General features: G+C 45.2%; 1 protein-coding gene across 1 annotated transcript in view; it reads right to left on the bottom strand.

Moving 5' to 3' along the window:
- LOC308305679 (formin) overlaps nt 1-20,213 on the bottom strand; it is a 121,927-nt gene that overhangs the window by 56,249 nt on the left and 45,465 nt on the right. The window contains exons 8-13 of the mRNA XM_080750517.1: nt 13,915-14,002; nt 5,335-5,396; nt 4,574-4,662; nt 1,697-1,826; nt 1,194-1,340; nt 42-101 (exon numbers count right to left, since the gene is read on the bottom strand). Coding sequence (XP_080606643.1) covers nt 42-101; nt 1,194-1,340; nt 1,697-1,826; nt 4,574-4,662; nt 5,335-5,396; nt 13,915-14,002 — 576 coding nt within the window. The remainder of the gene's footprint in view (nt 1-41; nt 102-1,193; nt 1,341-1,696; nt 1,827-4,573; nt 4,663-5,334; nt 5,397-13,914; nt 14,003-20,213) is intronic.

The raw sequence follows: 20,213 nt of genomic DNA on the forward strand, positions 1-20,213 counted from the left end.
AAAGGTTTGAGAAACACTAAGTTAGACATAAAACACCGTACCTTATCTAGATTGCGCAGGTAGTAGGACACCACATAGTCCACCAGACTGATACGATTGTCCTGAGGGGAGAGGTGATCACCAGTGAAGAACAGGAGAGGTACATGAATGACACTTTGTATTCATTGATGTTATTACATGGCCTTGTTGGATGCTAGACTCAGATTGGTTAATCATGGCACTCTGTGATCATTTCAATAGCAGCTTCTGTTAACATCGCTATGGAAACTGGAACTTGTAAAAGAGAAAATCTAAAAATCGTAAAAAAGATTATGAATATTTTAAAAACATTTTGAGAACAATTTTGACAATACAAATCTTCTTTTTTAACACAATATTTTCCTATGGAGCTCCATGGCCAAATGCATATTAATTCAGGGGTCCTTAAAGGAGTAGTTCACCCCAAACTATTATTTTCTCCCAATAGATTACTCACGACATGGATACATTTAACCCCATTGATTCTGGCATCCGGAATCAATAGGGGTACCATTTATAATAATAACATTTTTGTCTTGTCTTGGAATGCAACAAAGAACAAAAAACATGATTGAACTCCATGGTGTGAGTAATCAATAGAACATTTTTAATTTTGGGGGTGAACTTCTCCTTTAACTCAAACTCTGCCATCAAAATACCCCTTTGTACCCCTTCTCTGCCATGCCCGTAGAACCCGTAAATCTAATAAAAATTAATTAAATTTTTTTTTTATCGAACCGAACTAAAATAGGCCGGAACTAATGCTCCGTGATCGGTTTCTACACGGACACATTATTGAGCGGACAACTTTAACATTGGAGTCCCTGAACCGGAAGCGGAAGTCCGTCCTCTATTTTGGCCCGTTAACTTTCTGTCTGAACTCCGCGGCTTACAGATGGAGAACTTATTGATCAATTGAAAAAGTTTCAACGGATTTGAGAAGCTGATGGAATACGCGAACACACGATGCATAGCAGTGTCCGATCCACGCACGATGGGAACTGGACGAGCGCCCACGTTAACAGGTAGGAGAAGCCGGCAGTGAAAGACATAGAGAAATTAACAGGCTTTACGGCCGTAAACTACGAATGAGTTAATATGAAAATGTTTGAGAACCACTGGTATACAGTATACTGTATATACTGTAGGACGTCAGTGGTTACTGTGTGGGTTACCCTGCTTTTAACGTCCTTCAGCTTGGGGAGGATCTCCAGTCCGAACCCGTCGGCCTGTCCTCTGGTCCGGTTCCCTCCGTTCATGTAGTTCCCAAAGGCCAGAACCAGACCCATCACCTCACGCACACTGTCGCACTCCAGGAGTTCCTGACACGCGCACGCGCACGCACACACACGCGCACGCGCACACGCACACACACACACACAAACTTAATCACTGTCCGTAGATAGAATCAGGCACGTGCACACATAGACATCAAAGGGGGCTTGAGCCCCTGCCTTTTTACCCGTCTGTAAAAAGTGCCCTCTCCAGACAATGAATAAATATCGAAAATAGCTGACCTCCAAGCTTTGGAGGTCGGCTATTTTCGATATTTTCACCAAAAGGCCCTTTTCGAAATTTCAGCCCCTGCCTCTCTATCATTCTCTGCAAGTCCCTGGATAGAATGGTAACATGTCTTTGGTGATTCGAGCATGTGAAGGTGTAACGGTCTCACTCTCACTTTGCTGACGTTGGAGATGATGTCCACCTTGCGATGGATGGAGGAGATGCTGTCCTGAAAGACGGCCTGGAAGATGATGCAGTGGGCCCGGCCCGAGAAGTCTGGGATCTGGGAGAGCTCGTAGAGGAACCTGGAGAGCAGAGAGATGGAAGCAGTGTACAGTAAACCCCTTTTAGACCTGAATACCCCATTCTACAAAATGTCTTTTAAATCCTTGAAAGGGTTTTGAAAAAAAAAAAAAAAAAAGTATGTTTCTATGATCAGTAGTTCTCAAACTTTTTCATGTCAAGGACCCCAGAAATTATATGCGTTTGGCCGCGGACCCCCATCTGAAAATTAAGTTGTTCTAGTCACCCGCGGAAGCTAAGATTTGAGTTCACTTTCTGCCTTTAAAAAAAAAAATATATATATATATACTGTATAGTGTATATTCAATGATTTTCACGCTATGAGCTTGTTTATCTGCTACTTTTTGAATAGTTAAGTATAAAATAATGGTTAGTCATTAAAATGTGACACAAATGAGACAGAGAGAGAGAGAGACAGAGAGAGAAAGACAGAGACAGAGAGAGAGAGACACAGAGAGAAAGAGAGACAGAAAGAGAGAGAGAGAGAGAGAAGTTGATGTGTTATGGCAGAATTAAACAAACGGTCCGACAGGAAGAACTATTTCTGGGTTCCTTGGCAGGCTGTGCTTCCCCACGCAGGGCTGGTTGAGTCTAACCCTAACCCTAACCCTAACCCGCCAGGCCAGCTGACGACGGTCATGAGCGGCGTGGCGCGGTGTGGCTCGGCTCTGAAAGGTCCGGCGGCCGGTGGGTCAGCGAGAGGGAAACGCACGCGGTGATTGATCAAAGGTAAGGCCTAAGGCTTTGGCCCCTGGCCGGCGCGGGACGACTCATGTAAACAGCGGCGTGTCGGAGGGGGAGCGGGGCAGTTAACATCCTGTGTGATTAGCCAGACACTGGGGGAGGGAGGGGGGAGGGGGGGGGATGACTCAGGCCACCTGACAGTTCTGCTCAAACACGGCCGGAGACGCACGCAGGTCAGCCTGGGACCTGAGCTTGTTGGACACTTTTTTTGGCTTTTCTACCTTTATTGATAGTTTTCGGTGAAGATTGACAGGAAAGAAGGGGAGAGAGAGACGGGGAGAGACACGCAGTTCAAAGGTCATCGTCGAGAACGGGACTCGAACCCGCGACACGCTGTCAGGCTACATTAGCCAATGTTCCCTAGACGGCTATTCCAACGATCTGGGCCAAAGCCACACGGACACATTAACCGCGACAGGAAGGGGAACTCAGGAGAGAATCGTCACCCGTTTCTAAGTGCATGCAGAGTGTACTCACTAGCATGGGTGGATACAGGAATTCTACCTATTCTTAACCACTTAAACCCTATATAATTGGTTGACCGAGGTCTCTCATGGCTCTGTACTTGGTCAGCTCCTTTTTCCCCCTCTACATCAAAACTCTTTGCCTCAAGAATAGGAAACGCTAAAGGTTTATGTGGTGTAGCGTGAAGAACATCCGAGAAATATCATACTTAGAGATGGGATGGGTGCAGAAAAAGCACACACAGAACAAATATTTATGGCCAATAGAAACACTACAGAGCTGGGGCTATTTACTTTGTGAGCGATGTGGCCATCTCTAAATATTGTGTATTTACCGTATCCTCCCAAAATGAAACAATCGGACGGCAACAAACCAATTGAATCAATCAGTCGGTTGACACGATTATACGAAGAAGAAAAAACAAAAGCGTCCGTCTTTGTCAGACAAAATAAACGAACACTTGAACAACTTCATGCTGCTTCAAGGAAGACAAAAAAACAACTCATGTGGAATCTAAATGAGTCACGAATGTTGACATTAGAGATAATACGAGTACACAAACTGTACCATATTCACTGAATGTGTCAAAACAGGACTGTAACTCAAGTGTCAGTCAAACTGTGTTGATTTTGACAGCGAATTTTGATTTAGTTTTAGTCATAGTCTTTTGAATAAAATTCCATTTTGTTTTAGACACAATAGTAGTTGATTTTTCGGTTTTGGTCTAGTTTTAGTTGACTAAATATCACATGAATTTAGTCGACTGATTTAGACGACTCAAATGTTTAAATGTGTTAAACAGTTACCCTTAAAAACACACGTCAACTTCATTTCATTGTAATTAAGATATTCAATAGAAATTTGTATTTTTTTAATGCCACATAATTATGTCACTGAACTTCACATGCAACTGCAAGGCATCGCCTACGAAAACAATGATAGCGAGCCGGCAGCTTTTTGCGACCAGCACGGGTGATTGCTTTGTTTGATGAGACCCGTTCCAAAAGGCCCAATATCACCACGGGTAGAACGCTATTTCAAATCTTTGTATGACAGGAACCTTTTGTTTTTACAATAACCACTAGCATTCCTATTCTGAAGGGAACATTGGCCAAAAATAGCAGGTGCGCCATGAGCTTGTAGATCGGCTATGTTCGGCCAAGACGTTTGGTGTAGAGGGGAAAAAAGAGTAGACCAAGTACGAAGTGAAAGGTAAAGTTAAGTATTTGACAATTTAAGTGGTTAAATGTCTGATAGATACACATCAATGACAGTGCTGTCAAACAGGTCTATGAAGCTATATCTATGTAGTATATGAAAAAGTTCAATATGCAACAACATTTTATAGTGGGGGTCCCTGCTTCATCTCTCGCTCTCAACTAAGGGGTCCTTGGCCTAAAAAAAAAGACCCTTGCTCTACATCATATCTCTGTGCGTCACAAGATCTGCTATTTTCACGCAAGGTTCTTCCCAGGATAGGAAGTATTAGGGACGCTAGGGTTCATGTGGTTAAACAACTTGTTCAGCCGAAGGCTCTTACTGTTCAGGCTTGTCCAGCAGTTTGACTTCGTCCTCTTTGGAGGTCTCGTAATGTCTCTTAATCATCTCCATCTCGTCGGCAGTGGCCCTCTGTAACAAACCATACAGAAAAGCGTGTCCCAAAAACAAGAACAGCATGTTCCACAAACATCAACACCAGTACCACCGTGCAGACCTGGCTAGGGATGGGACGATATGAAAATTTCATATCACGATTATTGTGACAAAATAAATTGCGATTTACGATATTATCGCGATAATCAAAATCCATTATCCCGGGGCGCAACATTTGCCAAAAAAATAGCCGATCTACAAGCTCACACCGCTTGTAGATTGGCTATTTTTTGGCAAAGACATTTGATAGAGAGTGAAAAAAAGACTGTATCAAGTACGTATATTCTAAGTTCCTTTTACCAATTTTATACTGTAGGGTTGAAATGGTACAGGATATGCAGCTTGGCAAATAAAAGGTGAATTGATCCCAGTGCATGACGGAACACGATATCACGATAAATTTAATCTCCACTATACGATTATCGTGAGTGTTTTTTATCACGATAAACGATAATATCACGTATCGTCTCATCCCTAGACCTGGCCATCGTCGTGATCAGCGGTAAAGACGCTGGCATGGTCAACAGCCAAGCCGAGGGCTACAGAGCCCCACATGAGAAGGTTTGTTGTTAGCAATAAAATCTATTTGGCTTCTCTAGTTTCTCTCAAGCTATCGGATGACTTTACGGCCCTCTCCCGTGTACTCACGTTTTCATATAAAGCCTCGATGGTCTCCAAATCCACCACGGTGTTGTCCACGGTCAGAACAGCTGGAACGGTAAAAAGACATTTATTATGAGCATTCAGTCGTATAAACAGCCAAGATCTTGGCAGACGCATGGATTCTTTTAACTGCTGCCAGGGTTGTGATGGAGAGAAAAAACAAAAACAAGTTTTTTTCCTATCGGCAGTGAGTAAACGCAAGATAGCTCGGTTATTCTGTAAAATATTGGGTGATAACAAAATGATAATAATCTGTGTCAACAAATTGGTAAGCATTTTAGAGGCTACAATCCGGGACTTATTTTGAATGAATAAAATACTATTATACAACAGGTAGTCGGGCTCTCAATGGAGAACAGGCTCTCCAACCGTGCATATAACGAGCACTACTGTACTGTCTCTCATCAAGTAAAGAAATCAGCTGCGTTGGTCACGAAAGACCGCAAGCGCTCCTCTCTCCCTACACTATGCTAGGCGGCTAGGCTAGCGGTTTTCATGTGACGTTCAGGGACATAGTAGCTAAATGTGGCATTAAAAAATTACAAATTCCTATCGAATATCTTACTTACAATGAAATGAAGTTGCCGTGTTTTTTTTAAGGGCAACAGTTGTATAATCGCAATATTACACGAGAGGGTGTGCATTAAAAGGGAAGACCACCCATTTTCAATATTGAAATATGTCATTAATATACCCTAGAGGAGTTCTGTGGAAATAGAAAAAAAAGTTCCCCCCCTTCTGTGTTGCCTAGAACTGGAGGATTGATTTTGGGGTTTGTATTGTAAAGTACAATGTGTGATGTCATCAAGTTGTACTTTACAATACAAACCCCAAAATAAATCCTCCAGTTCTAGGCAACACAGAAGCGGGGGAACTTTTTTTCAATTTCCACACAACTCCTCTAAGGTATGACACAGTTCAATATTGAAAATGGGTGGTCTTCCCCTTTAACACGGTTATCTGGCACTTCAGTCCTGCCTACGGAACTCGCCTGTCGGCTCGTTCCTGTGGCAAGGCTGTCGTGCCAGATAACCGTGTTAATGCACACCCTCTCGTGTAATATTGCTTAAGTTTAGCATGTTATACAATATAACGAGTACATCTTCAGGGGTTGAAGGTGGTCGCACCTGAATGAGCACTGGATGTGCCATGGTCTTTATTGTACTTTGAATGGGCACTGGATGTGCCATGGTCTTTATTGTACTTTGAATGGGCACCGGATGTGCCATGGTCTTTATTGTACTTTGAATGAGCACCGGATGTGCCATGGTCTTTATTGTACTTTGAATGAGCACCGGATGTGCCATGGTCTTTATTGTACTTTGAATGGGCACCGGATGTGCCATGGTCTTTATTGTACTTTGAATGGGCACCGGATGTGCCATGGTCTTTATTGTACTTTGAATGAGCACCGGATGTGCCATGGTCTTTATTGTACTTTGAATGGGCACCGGATGTGCCATGGTCTTTATTGTACTTTGAATGGGCACCGGATGTGCCATGGTCTTTATTGTACTTTGAATGGGCACCGGATGTGCCATGGTCTTTATTGTACTTTGAATGAGCACCGGATGTGCCATGGTCTTTATTGTACTTTGAATGGGCACCGGATGTGCCATGGTCTTTATTGTACTTTGAATGGGCACCGGATGTGCCATGGTCTTTATTGTACTTTGAATGGGCACCGGATGTGCCATGGTCTTTATTGTACTTTGAATGGGCACCGGATGTGCCATGGTCTTTATTGTACTTTGAATGGGCACCGGATGTGCCATGGTCTTTAATGTACTTTGAATGAGCACCGGATGTGCCATGGTCTTTATTGTACTTTGAATGGGCACCGGATGTGCCATGGTCTTTATTGTACTTTGAATGGGCACCGGATGTGCCATGGTCTTTATTGTACTTTGAATGAGCACCGGATGTGCCATGGTCTTTATTGTACTTTGAATGGGCACTGGATGTGCCATGGTCTTTATTGTACTTTGAATGGGCACCGGATGTGCCATGGTCTTTATTGTACTTTGAATGGGCACCGGATGTGCCATGGTCTTTATTGTACTTTGAATGGGCACCGGATGTGCCATGGTCTTTATTGTACTTTGAATGGGCACTGGATGTTACATGGTCTTAATTGTACTTTGGACATCGTTGCAATTTAACTCTCTGCCAGGACAGACAGAGAACGTAAGGATTGTAGCTTGAAACTAGTTAAAGGAGTAGTTCAACCCCAAAATGACTTTTTTTCTATTGATTACTCACGCCATGGAAACTTCAGTTCGATAATTCCTGAGCCAATAATTTGATTAAAATAAATGCACCCTCATTGATTCCGGATGGGGACCCAAATGCATTTGGGTCCCCATCCGGAATCAATGGGGGTAAATTTACAATAATCATTTTTTTTGTCTTAGGAATGTGACAAATACACAAGAAAATTATTGAACTGAAGTCTCCATGGCGTGAGTAATCAATAGAAAAATAGTCATTTTTGGGGTGAACTTTAATGCCATCAACAATTAACCCATTAAAACCAGGAAAGCACCACAGCTAGAAGGTCCTGGGTTCGATTCCCGCCGGGGGACACTGTGGGTGCTGGGGGCGTGTTCTAGGTGGGGTTGGCAAAAGGGCCTTTCTGTGTGGAGTTTGCATGTTCTCCCCGTGTCTCCTAGGGTAGATACCCTCACAAAAACATGCAGTAATCCTGGTCTCTATAAAGCCTCCCCCTGGCCAGCCGGGGCGCCTGATGGAGGGGAGTGGAACTGGTTGGAATAACGTGTTCCTTCCACGCGCTACGGCCAACCGGGGAAGCTCCCCCTGTCAGGTGATAAGAAGCGGCCTGCTCACTCCTCATGCATTGAAGGAAGCATGAGCTCAGTTCGGGGCCCTCCCCAGGTTGGCAGAGGGAGAGTAGAGCCCAGGATCACAGCTTAGGCAATTGGCACCGGGTGAAAAAATGGGTTACAAAAATCGTGGGATAAAAAAAAAAAAAAAAAAAAAAAACAGGAAAGCATCCATGTCATAGATTTCTTTGGCTATTGGAGAAACATTAAGTGCAAAGCTTTGAATACTATGTATGTAAAAAGTATGTGGTGTGTGTGTGTGTGTGTGTGTGTGTGTGTGTGTGTGTGTGTGTGTGTGTGTGTGTGTGTGTGTGTGTGTGTGTATGTGTGTAAACAAACATTCTTCACTGAAATCTTTGCTTCTGGAGGTCCCTAGAACTAAATATTTTGAGCACCATGCTATAGAAGCTCTGCCTCGGACCCCAAACGAAGGTGCCACACACATGCTAATTGCGCAAGTATGACTGCAACACGGCACCGTACTTGCATAACAAGCAAGACGATCCCTCAATCACCGTGTAGTTGAATTACGCACCTATCAGAGTGATTAACTGGGGGATATTAGCTTGACACAGAGACGCTGCCAGTGTATGGTCAGGCTGTGGGGCCAGACGTCCAGTGGGGCAGTCTGGATGTCCGCAGACCCCGAGCCCACATGGGGGCTCCACTCTGGGGCAGGCCGGCTGCAGGGGGAACTAAAGCCTCTCAGCCACGGGTCACGGGAGAAAGCCTGTAACTGCTTAACCCCTGGGCCCATGGTTAGAACCACCACACAGCCAACAGCAATGGGGGGGTGCATGGGGAGGAGAAGAGTACAAGAAACAAGAGACTGAAGATAAATATCTGGGATGAAGCAACAGGCACGTGGGGTTGTTTGGATCATGGCCTCGTTATTAGCTGTATATCTTTTGATCCGATGCATTGCCACCGACTCAATGTAGAATCGTTTAAAGTCCTGCTTTGAGATGAAGTAGGGACCCGCACAACCTGTTCATAGATTCCATATATTTTCATTGTTTGACAGCACACAATCATCAGTGTATTTTGGATTTATATCAATTTGTGTTTTCAGATATTTAACCACTTGAACCATCAATACATAATAAACTTGACCTTTCACTCTGTACTTAGTCTGCTCTTTTTACCCTCTACACCAAAGTCTTTACCGAAAATAGCCGATCTACAAGCTCACAACGCCTCGCAGAGCGACGCATTGTGAGCTTGTAGATCTGCTATTTTTGGCTGAAGTTCTCCGAATACGGACACTGGGGTTCAAATGGTTAAAGGTGATACACCATAAAAATTAACTTTTCCTATTTTAAAACCTTTTTTTGGGGTCCCACTAGCACCTTCTATCCTCACAAAGCACGCTGTGAGCTTGTAGATCGTCTATTTCGGCGTAGACCGTTGATGTAGAGGGCAAAAAAGAGCAGACCAAGTACGGAGTGAAAGGTGAAGTTTTAAGTGGTTAAAATACAGACCAGTGACAGTGCTGTCAAACAAGTCAATGAAGCTATCTATTTAGTCTATTCTTCACACGCTTACTCGGAACATGAAGGCCACAGCCTAGAGGATTCCAGCCAGGGGAGGCCGCAACCTTTCTTTTTCCAACGGGTCTGAGCTGAACCCGGAGGAAGGGATCTCTCTGCTGTGTCCACTTGGACCGCGTGGATGTGGCAAAAGTCGGGAGGGGACGAAGCTTTACGATTCTGTCCCTATCGGTACGCACTGTAACTCGGGCGGCGCTGTGTCGGCTCAAGCGGACTTCGCAGCGCTGGACACGGCGACTCGCGTGGCTCAAGTCCGCTTGAGACGGCGCGCCTCCGTCGTCTCCACTGAAAACAAGCGCTCCTTTTACATCTCACTCAGACCAGTTGGGAAACCCGTACGCGCGGGGAAGCCTGGAACACAACAGTGTGGTGTGGTCCTCCTCCAGGCGTCCAGATGGAAGGGACCGCTGGAGGTCCTTGTACGTCTTATTAAGAGTGGATTATTCAGTTCCTCAGTCACACCACACCACACCAAAGGGGGGCCCGGTGGGCCGGTGTGATCTGGGGAGGCCAGAGTGGGGAGGGCGGAAATCTCTCCACACCAACAGATCAAAGCCGGCCTGCCAACTGCCTCACACAATCTACTTCCACTTTTCACTCATCGGCTTCATTGTGTGTGGTTAAAGTAGGTGTGTGTATTTGCACGTGTGTGTGTGTGTGTGTGTGTGTGTGTGTCAGCCTCTGTTCGCCCTTGAACCATGGTGGGCCTTGAGGCCCCCTCCGTCAGTCAGGCAGGTCATATGCCCCCCACCCCACTTCAGCCTTTTCTACCTTCCCTAGTTTTTGCTCCCTAGTGGCTCTAATTACATTACATGTCCCATGTCCTTTTAATTTGGCAACAAAGGGGCAGGCAGGCAGGCAGGCAGGCATGGGCCAGGTACCGACGGGGAGGCCAAGGCCCTTAGAAGTGCTTTAGAAGTGCTTATTAAGGCCGGTGGCTGCTTGCATTGTCACATTCAAACTGTCCACTTCACCTACACCTCCCATTAAGGTGCTAGGAAGCAGCCCCCCGCTGGGAGGGAGCAGGGGTTTTATTGGGCCTCTCCTGCGCTGACGCAGGGGACGAGGAGAAGAAAAAAGAATGGAGAAGAAAAATCCAAAAACCAAAACGGGCCGCCTGGTCCTGGTGTGTTCAGGGACGTGCACACATAGACATGAAAGGGGGGCCTGAGCCCCTGCCCTTTTATCGTCCGTGAAAAGTGCCCTCTCCAGAATGCAGTTTTTACTGCCCTTTAAATGCCCTCTTTCCTTGCCATACCTGAAGGCAGCATTCAAGGGAATTGCCTTGTTCAAACTCTCCTGAACTTGAATGCAGCATCTTATGTTGAAAGAATTGCCCTCTCGGTGTAGAAATCCATGCCGTTACGCCACATCTCCAGTATTCACTTGATTATGCTTAGTTTAGTGTGGCATCAAGCACCGGAAATAGCCGACCTCCAAGCTCACTGCTATTTTCGATAATTTCACCAAAGGCCCTTTTAGAAATTTCAGCCCCTGCCTCTCTAACATTCTCTGCGCGTCCCTGCTTGTGTTGTTGCTGCTCGGGACGGCCAGTCGTCCGTCCGGCGTTTGAGGTGATTTTTATGTGGCAGCAGGGACGTGCTGGGCCCCTGATTCAGCCCGGGAAAAAGAGTTGGAGAGGCCCTCATTGCGCGCTATAGAGAGAGATAGCGCTGCTGCTACTCAAAGATTTGCCATTTCAGATCATGACAAGTGACAAGCCAGTGGGACAATTACATGAGTTATATTTCGTCGTTGTCGGGTGGAAACCAAAAACCATTTTAAAAAAACCATTTTAAAAAGTGAATTAGTGAAAACAGCCAATCTACAAGATCGGCTGTTTTCACTACTTTTGTGCGACAGCCTTGTATGATGAAGCAGGGCTTTGCTTTGCAAAAAATGTACAAATTTGAAACTTGGAGATACGAGGTTTCTGCCCGACAGTGACGATTTACTTTGTTGGCCCCCCTAATGGCCGGCCTGGACCGGCCGGGAATGAACCGGCCGTTCGGGAGTTGTCCCGCTTTTCCCAATGGCCAGCGCGTCCCTGTGTGGCAGTGCAGTGTCTGCTATCCCGAGGAAGGTGGATTTATACACGCTCAGATCATTAGCGGGGTGTCGCTCCCATTAGGCTTGTGGAAACCGTCACTAAGCTACAATAAACAGATCCGCTGGCCGCGTGCTCAGACTAGCAGGCGGCAGGCGCTCTCTCTCTCTCTCTCTCTCTCCGCCACTGTTGCAGATTCAGACCAGGGGCCTGGCCCTGTCGAGCTGTCCCCAACACACACACACACACCACACACCACACATAATGTGTTTACGCGCACAGAGGCACATACGCACTTTAAATGTCATCTTGCACTTTCCACACAGTCACACAAGCATGCAATCACTCTACTATACGCGCGGTTCCCTTCTGCTGTTCATGCTCACTGGGATATTTGCTGAATTGATTTTATCCAGCGCAGGAAAGATTTCTGCCAAAGTGGCAGAAGTGCTGAAAGGCCGGTTTTGTTCCCGATGTTGCTCTCTCGCATTTTGACAAATGGAGGCATTTCCTTTTTCTCACCAGTGAAACTGGGAGAACGTCCAGACACCAATTAATCCGCTAAAAAGTGGATACGGTTACAAATTAGTGGCCATCCAGAGGCAGGGAATAATCTGTTGCTGCGATGTTAAACCCATTAATACCCGAGGCCCGTTCTACAAATGTCTTGTAAATCCAAACAGTTTTCTGAAAGACATACGTTTCTATATCGGTGGTGCTCACAAAACCTTTCATGTCAATGTCCCCCAAATTAAATGTATTTGGCGTGGCAGTGACGCTCTGTGAGCTTTAGCTATTTAGGCCTAGAATTATTTCATGCTTTAACTTATCTAGATTTTCTTTCCTTTTTTTTTTTTTTTTTTTGAAAAACTGAACATTTGTTACTCAAAATGTTGCTTCTGGGGGGTCCCTGGAACAACATATTTTGAGATGGGGGTCCGCGGCCAAATACATGCAATTTTGGGGGTCCTTGATATGAAAAGGTTTGAGAGCCACTGATTTAGAAGAAGGATTTAGAAGACACTTATAGAATCGGGTCAAAAATATTCAAAGACTTGCACAAATGTTCACGATTTAAAATAAATAGCAGATCTACAAGCTCGCTGCTGTGAGCTTGTATAACTGCTATTTTTCAATAGCCAAAGTATGAAATAATGGATAAAGTGACACGGATGCCTTCCCGGTCTTAACGTGTTCATATCGTATCTCCCAAATACAACCCCCCTCCCATCTGCATTTCATCACAAGTCATTCCTAAATGTATTGTTTAAATGGGACTGTAAATTACATTTATAACTGTTAAACCTAAATAGGATCCGCTTCCTAGAAACAGATCAAAATATCCCACCGTGGTCGGCCGTGCTTGACAGTTTGTATACGAGAAACAGGCAGACATTGTTCCATATCGTTGTTTGTTTTGTATTTATCATTTTAAAAATGATCTAAAATAGTGAAAGTAGCCGCTGCTTGTGGATCTTCTATTTCCACTAGTCTTGCGGGGTAGGGTTGGGTTTTACTTTGTGAAAAAAAAAAAAAAAAAAAAGGACATTTGAAACTTGGAAATAGGGATGGGACGATAATCATTATTATCAAAACAAAAATAATCCTATCGTGGAGATTACATTTATTGTGAAATTATCCTCCATCATGCACTGGGATCAATTCACCTTTTATTTGCCGAGCTGCATATCCCTCTTAAACCCTCTATAATTGGTAAAAACGAACCTGTAAATAATGTACATTACTACATTAATAATAACATTACTACATTAATAATGTACATTACTGTAAATAATGTACTGTAAATAATGTAGTATTTTTTTCACTCTATCAAATCTCTTCGCCAAAAAATTGCCAATCTACAAGCTCACAGCGCATCGCACTCACAACGCGTCGCACTCACAACGTAGCGTATTGTGAGCTTGTAGATCTGCTTTTTGTGTGTGCAAATGTTCCGCCCCATGGATAATGGATATTGGGGGTATTTTGATTATCGCGATAATATCGTAAATCGCAATTTCTTTGGTCACAATAATCGTGACATGACATTTTCATGTCGTCCCGTCCCTAATATGAAACTTATTGGAGATACGAGGTTGCTGCCCGACAGTGACGCTATCCTCACCTTGCTGGATGTCCTTCATCTCCAGATGCAGACTGGATATGAGGATGCCCACGGCCTGCGATCGCTTCCCATCCAACAGCTTTATGAGCTACGAGGAGAAGAGGAATAAGAGGATCAACGTTTGATTGAGTGTAGTAAAAAGTACTCACATTTTATACTTAAGTAAAAGTATTAATACTGCAATGTAGAAATACTCTGTTAGGGTGCCCTGCCCTCACACCAAAGTACCTATGAGAGTGGAATCCGCGTTCCGCCAATGCATTTCAATGAGAGTGGAGCGGTTTCATGCCAGCAGAGGATTTCTGCAAAAAACGCTCCCTTCTCATTGAAATGCACTGGAGGAACGCGGATTCCACTCTCATAGGTATTTTGGTGTGAGGGCACCCTTACAAGTAAAAGTCCAGAATTCAAAATGTACTTGAGTAAAAGTATGAAAGTATTGGCATCAAATTGTACTTAAAGTACCAAAAGTAAAAGTACAAAATGTTTGAAAATAGCCTAGGAATAAAATAGGGATAAAGTGGATTAATGTATGTTTTATAACATAATAATTTATATCTGCAAGTAACTAGTAACTAAAGTTTTCAAATCATTATAGTAGAGTAAAAGTACAATATTATGGATCCGAGATGTAGTGGAGTAGAAGTAAAAGTACTGAAAACTGGAAATACTCAAAGTAAAAATACCTAAAAATTGTGTATTGTAAATCTACTTAGTTACTTTACACCACTGGTTTGATTCAACAAGTTTAGTCAGTTTAGGATAAACAAGAAAAATGCAATTATGTGTAACACTGCTAATAAAATGCGTGAGCTTAAAATAAATACAGATTGTTCTGTAAATTAATTAAAAAATAAAAACTGTATTTTAAACTGTTTTTAAAAAGGTAAACGTTTCGAGGGGAAAAAAGAGGGAAAGAAACTATACATGTCTTTACTCTTTATATATCTTATGATCATAAAACTTTGTCAACATTCAAAATTATTTTGACTGCAAACTATTTTACAACTTGAAATTGTATCATTATTATTACTGTTGTTGTTGTTAATGCATTCATGTATTTATCTTTAATAATAATCCTCCCATCTACATCATGAATCATTCTATTCCCTGAGCGGCGATGTAAAACAAACTGTGAGAGTGAATATTAAGAGCTATGATGTGCTCTGAGCGGCCAGGGTGACGATCAGTCACGTCACATCCCACACTGCATGCATGGAGGAGCTGTTGATGGATGACAAGGGAGACTGGGGAAGAGCCTGAAGCCCCCCCCAGTCCCCCCGACCCGTCTGTGGAACGACCGCAGTTTTCCCGGTGAACCTAAGCGCAACGGTGGGGGCCGATGGGCAAGGAGGGTCGCAATCGAGCTTATGAGAAACAACTAAAATAAGACCTTAAAACCTGGCAAAAACAGTTGTGTGCATTAGCGCAAGATAAGGATAAAGGAAATCATTAAATGGAAAACATTCAATTAACTTCTGAAAGGCCTACTAGTTCTTAAAACCTGGCGAATTAGCGCAAGATTAGATGAGGATAAAGGAAATGGAAAACATTAAATTAACTTCTGAAAAGGTTTCTAAGCCTACACTAACCTACTCGTAAACCTACTAGTAAAACTAGAACCGCGATCTTGCCACACGTGAATAATAGTGGTTGTAAACAATAACACAGACAATATAAATCCTTAGTCTAGTAGTGGGAAGAAGAGGTTATCATCATGGCCCCAAATTACTTTTAAATATCTTGCAATTGGAATGGCGACGAGTCTCTTACGAAATCAGCAAGAGTGCCTCTCAATACATAAAGCTATATAATCTCTCCAACGGGAAAACTGCGGTCGCGTCTGTGGATCCTCTGGACTGACCCCCGACGACCAGACTCATCAACCCACATTGTCATAACCCTCCAGGGTGATGCAAAGCACACGAGCACATGCACACATGGGACTAAGACGCATTTTGTCGAGTTTTATCAGGCACACTGGTTCCGGAAAACAAACACAGCAGACACATAACACACACACGCACGCACACACACACACAGCTGACTCACAAAGCCGACTCACACTTCCCGAAAGAGCATGTGCGTGATATAATCAAAAAATATCAAGCCGCAGTGAAAGTACAAAGGCAAAAAAATGGCACCATAAAAGGACACTCTTAAGGCAAAAAGAAGCAGGCCTTTTTTATAACAAACTATAAATTCACAGGATTTTTATTTGTGCCTACACATGGTCACAATTACTTATGACTGAATTAGCCATAAAGCCACAGAGAGTTTTGGCAAGGTAAAGCCCCGCTCTAAAAGTTAATGTGTCAGGCTTCTTCATTAGGTATTACGGCGTGGTCGGCTACTGGGCTGGACACCGGGAAGTGGAGAGCACAAGTCTTTAGAAGTGGGTATTGCGTTACAGGGCGTTAGTGGGTGCCATGCTGCTTGCAGGTCCATTACCCTGGATCACTGGGAATCTCCCACTCGGGGTAGACTTGAGAAAGCAAGCACAAAGCACCCGGCTTTCTCCCCCAACACCTCTAATTAACCACTTTGGACGGGCCACACTAAAAGCGTCCCGGGAACCCTCTCCGCTCGCTGCGGCTCCAGAACTCGCCAATTAGCCCAAACAGTTAACTTAATGAGAAAAGACAACTGAGGCTGGATGCTTGACACGCAAACCAAGGACAGCGATAGGGGAGCGTTCTCTCTGCCATGCCATGCTGATGCTGCTGTTGTCATCAACAGGTAACAGCACCCTCCTGTGGACAACAAGAGAACTAACCCCCCCCCCCCCCCACACACACACACACAGAGTCCTCAAACCATTCATTTAACAATTGAACACCCACTGAGGCGTTCATATTGGCAAGAACACAAAGACTTTATAAAGGCAGCTCTCACAGAGTGGAGAGAGGATAAAGAGAATAAGGTTTGTCTTTATTAGTGCCTTTTATCCAAAGTGCTTTAGATTCATCCATTCACGCACGCACACGCACGCACACGCACGCGCACACACACACACGCACACGCACACACACACACACACACACACACACACACACACACACACAGTGTCTTGCTCAAGGACACTTTGACATGAAGCGAAAAGGAGACGGGTATCGAACCGGACACCTTGGGTTCCCAGATGGTTGCCCTGCCTCCAGAGCCACTGCCTACCCCAGGAAGTGAAACCGTTTGACGCACTTGTTAGGTAGGGTCAGGGGGACAGATCATTGTGGGCCCACTATCGTTGACCTCAGATACTTTTTTTGGCACCCTACTAGTTCCACTTTTTTAGTTTTGCTACACATTTTCAACTTTACACAGTAATGTGTGCTTGCATTTTTCTGAAAATTTTTATACTTATTGAGATAAAAAAAAAAAACAGTTTCCCAGTGGATTTCTCTGGGAAATGAATTCTGTCTTTACATTTATTGCGACCGTCAGGTCGCAGGTACTATCAAAACCTCCACCGGCTGTCTGTCAGTCAGTCAGTCAGTCAGTCAGTCAGTCAGTCAGTCAGTCAATCTGTCTGTCTGTCCGTCACGTCACACTTTCCCCCCCCAACTCATATCTCCGCCACCGTTGCCCCAATCCATGCCAAACTTTGGAGTCTTACAGGTATTACTGCTTGGGCCTGATCTGAATTGAAAGTTCATCTGAGGAGGGATGTGTACATTTCCTACAGTACATAATAATATACTATTTCCACAATCTTTGTTGCGACCACCAGGTCGCAGTTACAATAAAAACCTCCACCTGTCAGTCTGTCAGTCTGTCAGTCACGTCACACTTTGGCCCTACTCATATCTTCGGCACCGTTTCCCCGATCAATGGCAAACTTTGCACACACACTCCTTGGCTGCCAAACCACAACCTTCACCCCTCATTTCTCACATGCCCCTCTTCTAGCGCTACCATCAGGCCGATTTTTGCAAAAAGCACTTTTTTGAACACTGCTCCTACAGATTTTGGCCTAAAATCACGCAAATTGGATGGCAAATCACAATCTCCGCCCCTGATTTCTCACATGACCCTCTTCTAGCGCCACCATGAGGTTGCTTTTTGCAGACACCATATCTCCTGCACCGTTGCCCCTATCCATGCCAAACTTTGCACACACACTCCTTGGCTGGCAAACCACAACCACTCATTTCTCACATGCCGCTCTTCTAGCGCCACCATGAGGTTGCCGACCTGACAGATGCTTATCTCCCGATTAGGGAGTCTTACTGGTTTACACAACCAACGTGTTGGTTGTTGAGCTTGTGGATTGTGTCTTTTCTGCAAAAAGCTTGGTGCAGAGGGGGGGAAAAAAGAGCGTTCCAAGTACAGAGCCAACCCGGGTCAACTAAGTATTATACAGTAAATAGAGAGGGTTCAAGTGGTTAATCTCTCACACTCACCCTGCGGTGTCCCGGGCCAAATGCTCCAAATATGTCTCCAATAAACCAGCTATGATAGCTCATAAGTCATTCCCGAAGAGCCATGATTCTAAAGCAGTTAGAGCCACTGTTTGTTTAAGGAGATCCATGAAGAATAAACTTGATATGGATTTGATTTACGGGATGAAATGGAGGAAAACTGCTGCGTAATGTTTACCGTGTTGCCGGCGAATGCATGCCGTGCACAGTAATTGACCTGCATGTTGCACACACAGTGCCAAGCGTCCCTCCCATGTGTGTGATCCCTAACAGCCCCCGCATCTCAGATCTGTTGATTTCCTCACGTCTTCTTGTCCTCCTTCTCTCCATCTCTCCATCCCTCCTTTCCTCTCTGGGCCCCCCATCTATCCATCCTTTCCTCTCTTCTCCCCCGACCCCCACCCCTTCATCCTCCCGCCCCGAATGCACCGACACGCGCATCCTCTCCGCTCCATGGTCCCCCACAGTTGCCCCCCTCTCAGCGGAGTGAAGCCACATGCCTGCAATTACTGTGTGTACCCCTGAGACAGGGAGGGGGGGGGAGAGAGAGAGAGAGAGAGACAGAGAGACAGAGAGAGAGAGAGCATTCTGGTCCATGTTACCTTTGATATGGTAATCAACTTACAGAAACGGCTCCAGAGTAAACAAGTGCTTTGATTTTGTGGCGTGGCACACATGATAAAGATTTACTCACGCTCACGTAGGCATGGCCTGCACCCCCTCCCTCCCCTGCACCCTCCTCCTCCTGCACGCCTTAATCTAAACGTTTCTAAACGTTAGGGAGCTGTCGGAATGCGGTGGAAACGGCTCATATGCATAATGTAACACTTGCATTCCATTCCCCACAGCTCATCTTCCCCTCGCTGAGCCGGAGCCCCATGGGCTCTGGTGGTGGCAGTGATCTGGCAACACTTTCAGCGCAAGTGCATCAGGGCTTGTAGGCATGTACTGTCATCACACACACGTGTGTGTGTGTGTGTGTGTGTGTGTGTGTGTGTGTGTGTGTGTGTGTGTGTGTGTGTGTGTGTTTTATTATTGCGACCGCCAGGTTGCAGAACTTTACTATCAAAACCTCCACCGGCTGTCTGTCTGTCAGTCAGTCAGTCAGTCAGTCAGTCTGTATGTCTCACTTTTCCCCAACTCATATCTCTGCCACCGTTGCCCCAATCCATGCCAAACGTTGCACACACACTCCTGGCCTTCCAAACCAGACTCGGGGACCACCTCCGCAGCTCCAGGGACCCCCAGGGATCCCCTGCCACCGCTGCCAAAAAGTGCAAAAATGACCAAATGACCACCCCAACGGGGCTGCTCACAGGGAATTCCCGGGGACCACTGACTCCTGGTGCTCCAGAACGGATTTAAAAGTGCTCACGCCCCCCTACTGGAGGACCCCCGCCACTGCAGCGCACATAAAATGCCATAACTCGGCCTAGGAGCGAGCGGGAAAGCCGGGGCCGGTACCCACGCGTCCGCCTCGGCGCCTCAGAGTGCCACCTAGCGCCGGACCCCCGCCACTGCAGGCCGCTAAAAAGGCCGTAACTCGCCCCCCCATGCAGCGACCGGGGTGACCTGCCGATCGCTTATCTCACGATTAGGGAGTCTTACCGGTACTTATTGTATTACTATAGGCGGCAGTGGATCTGCAGGTTCGTGCCTTGCATGGTACAAACCCACAAAACTCAAATGTGTATTAGCTAAGAATAGGGAAGCACACAAGTTTCACTAGCAGTAGTTATATCCTCTTCAATCTGGCTAACAGAGACAGGTGGTAGGAGCCTGTGCGTGTGCGTGTGCATGTGCATGTGTGTGTGTGTGTGTGTGTGTGTGTGTGTGTGTGTGTGTGTGTGTGTGTGCGTGCGTGCGTGCGTGCGTGCGTGT

Source organism: Nannobrachium achirus (genome assembly GCF_963921795.1).
Source record: "Nannobrachium achirus genome assembly, chromosome: 20".
Taxonomy (NCBI): domain Eukaryota; kingdom Metazoa; phylum Chordata; class Actinopteri; order Myctophiformes; family Myctophidae; genus Nannobrachium; species Nannobrachium achirus.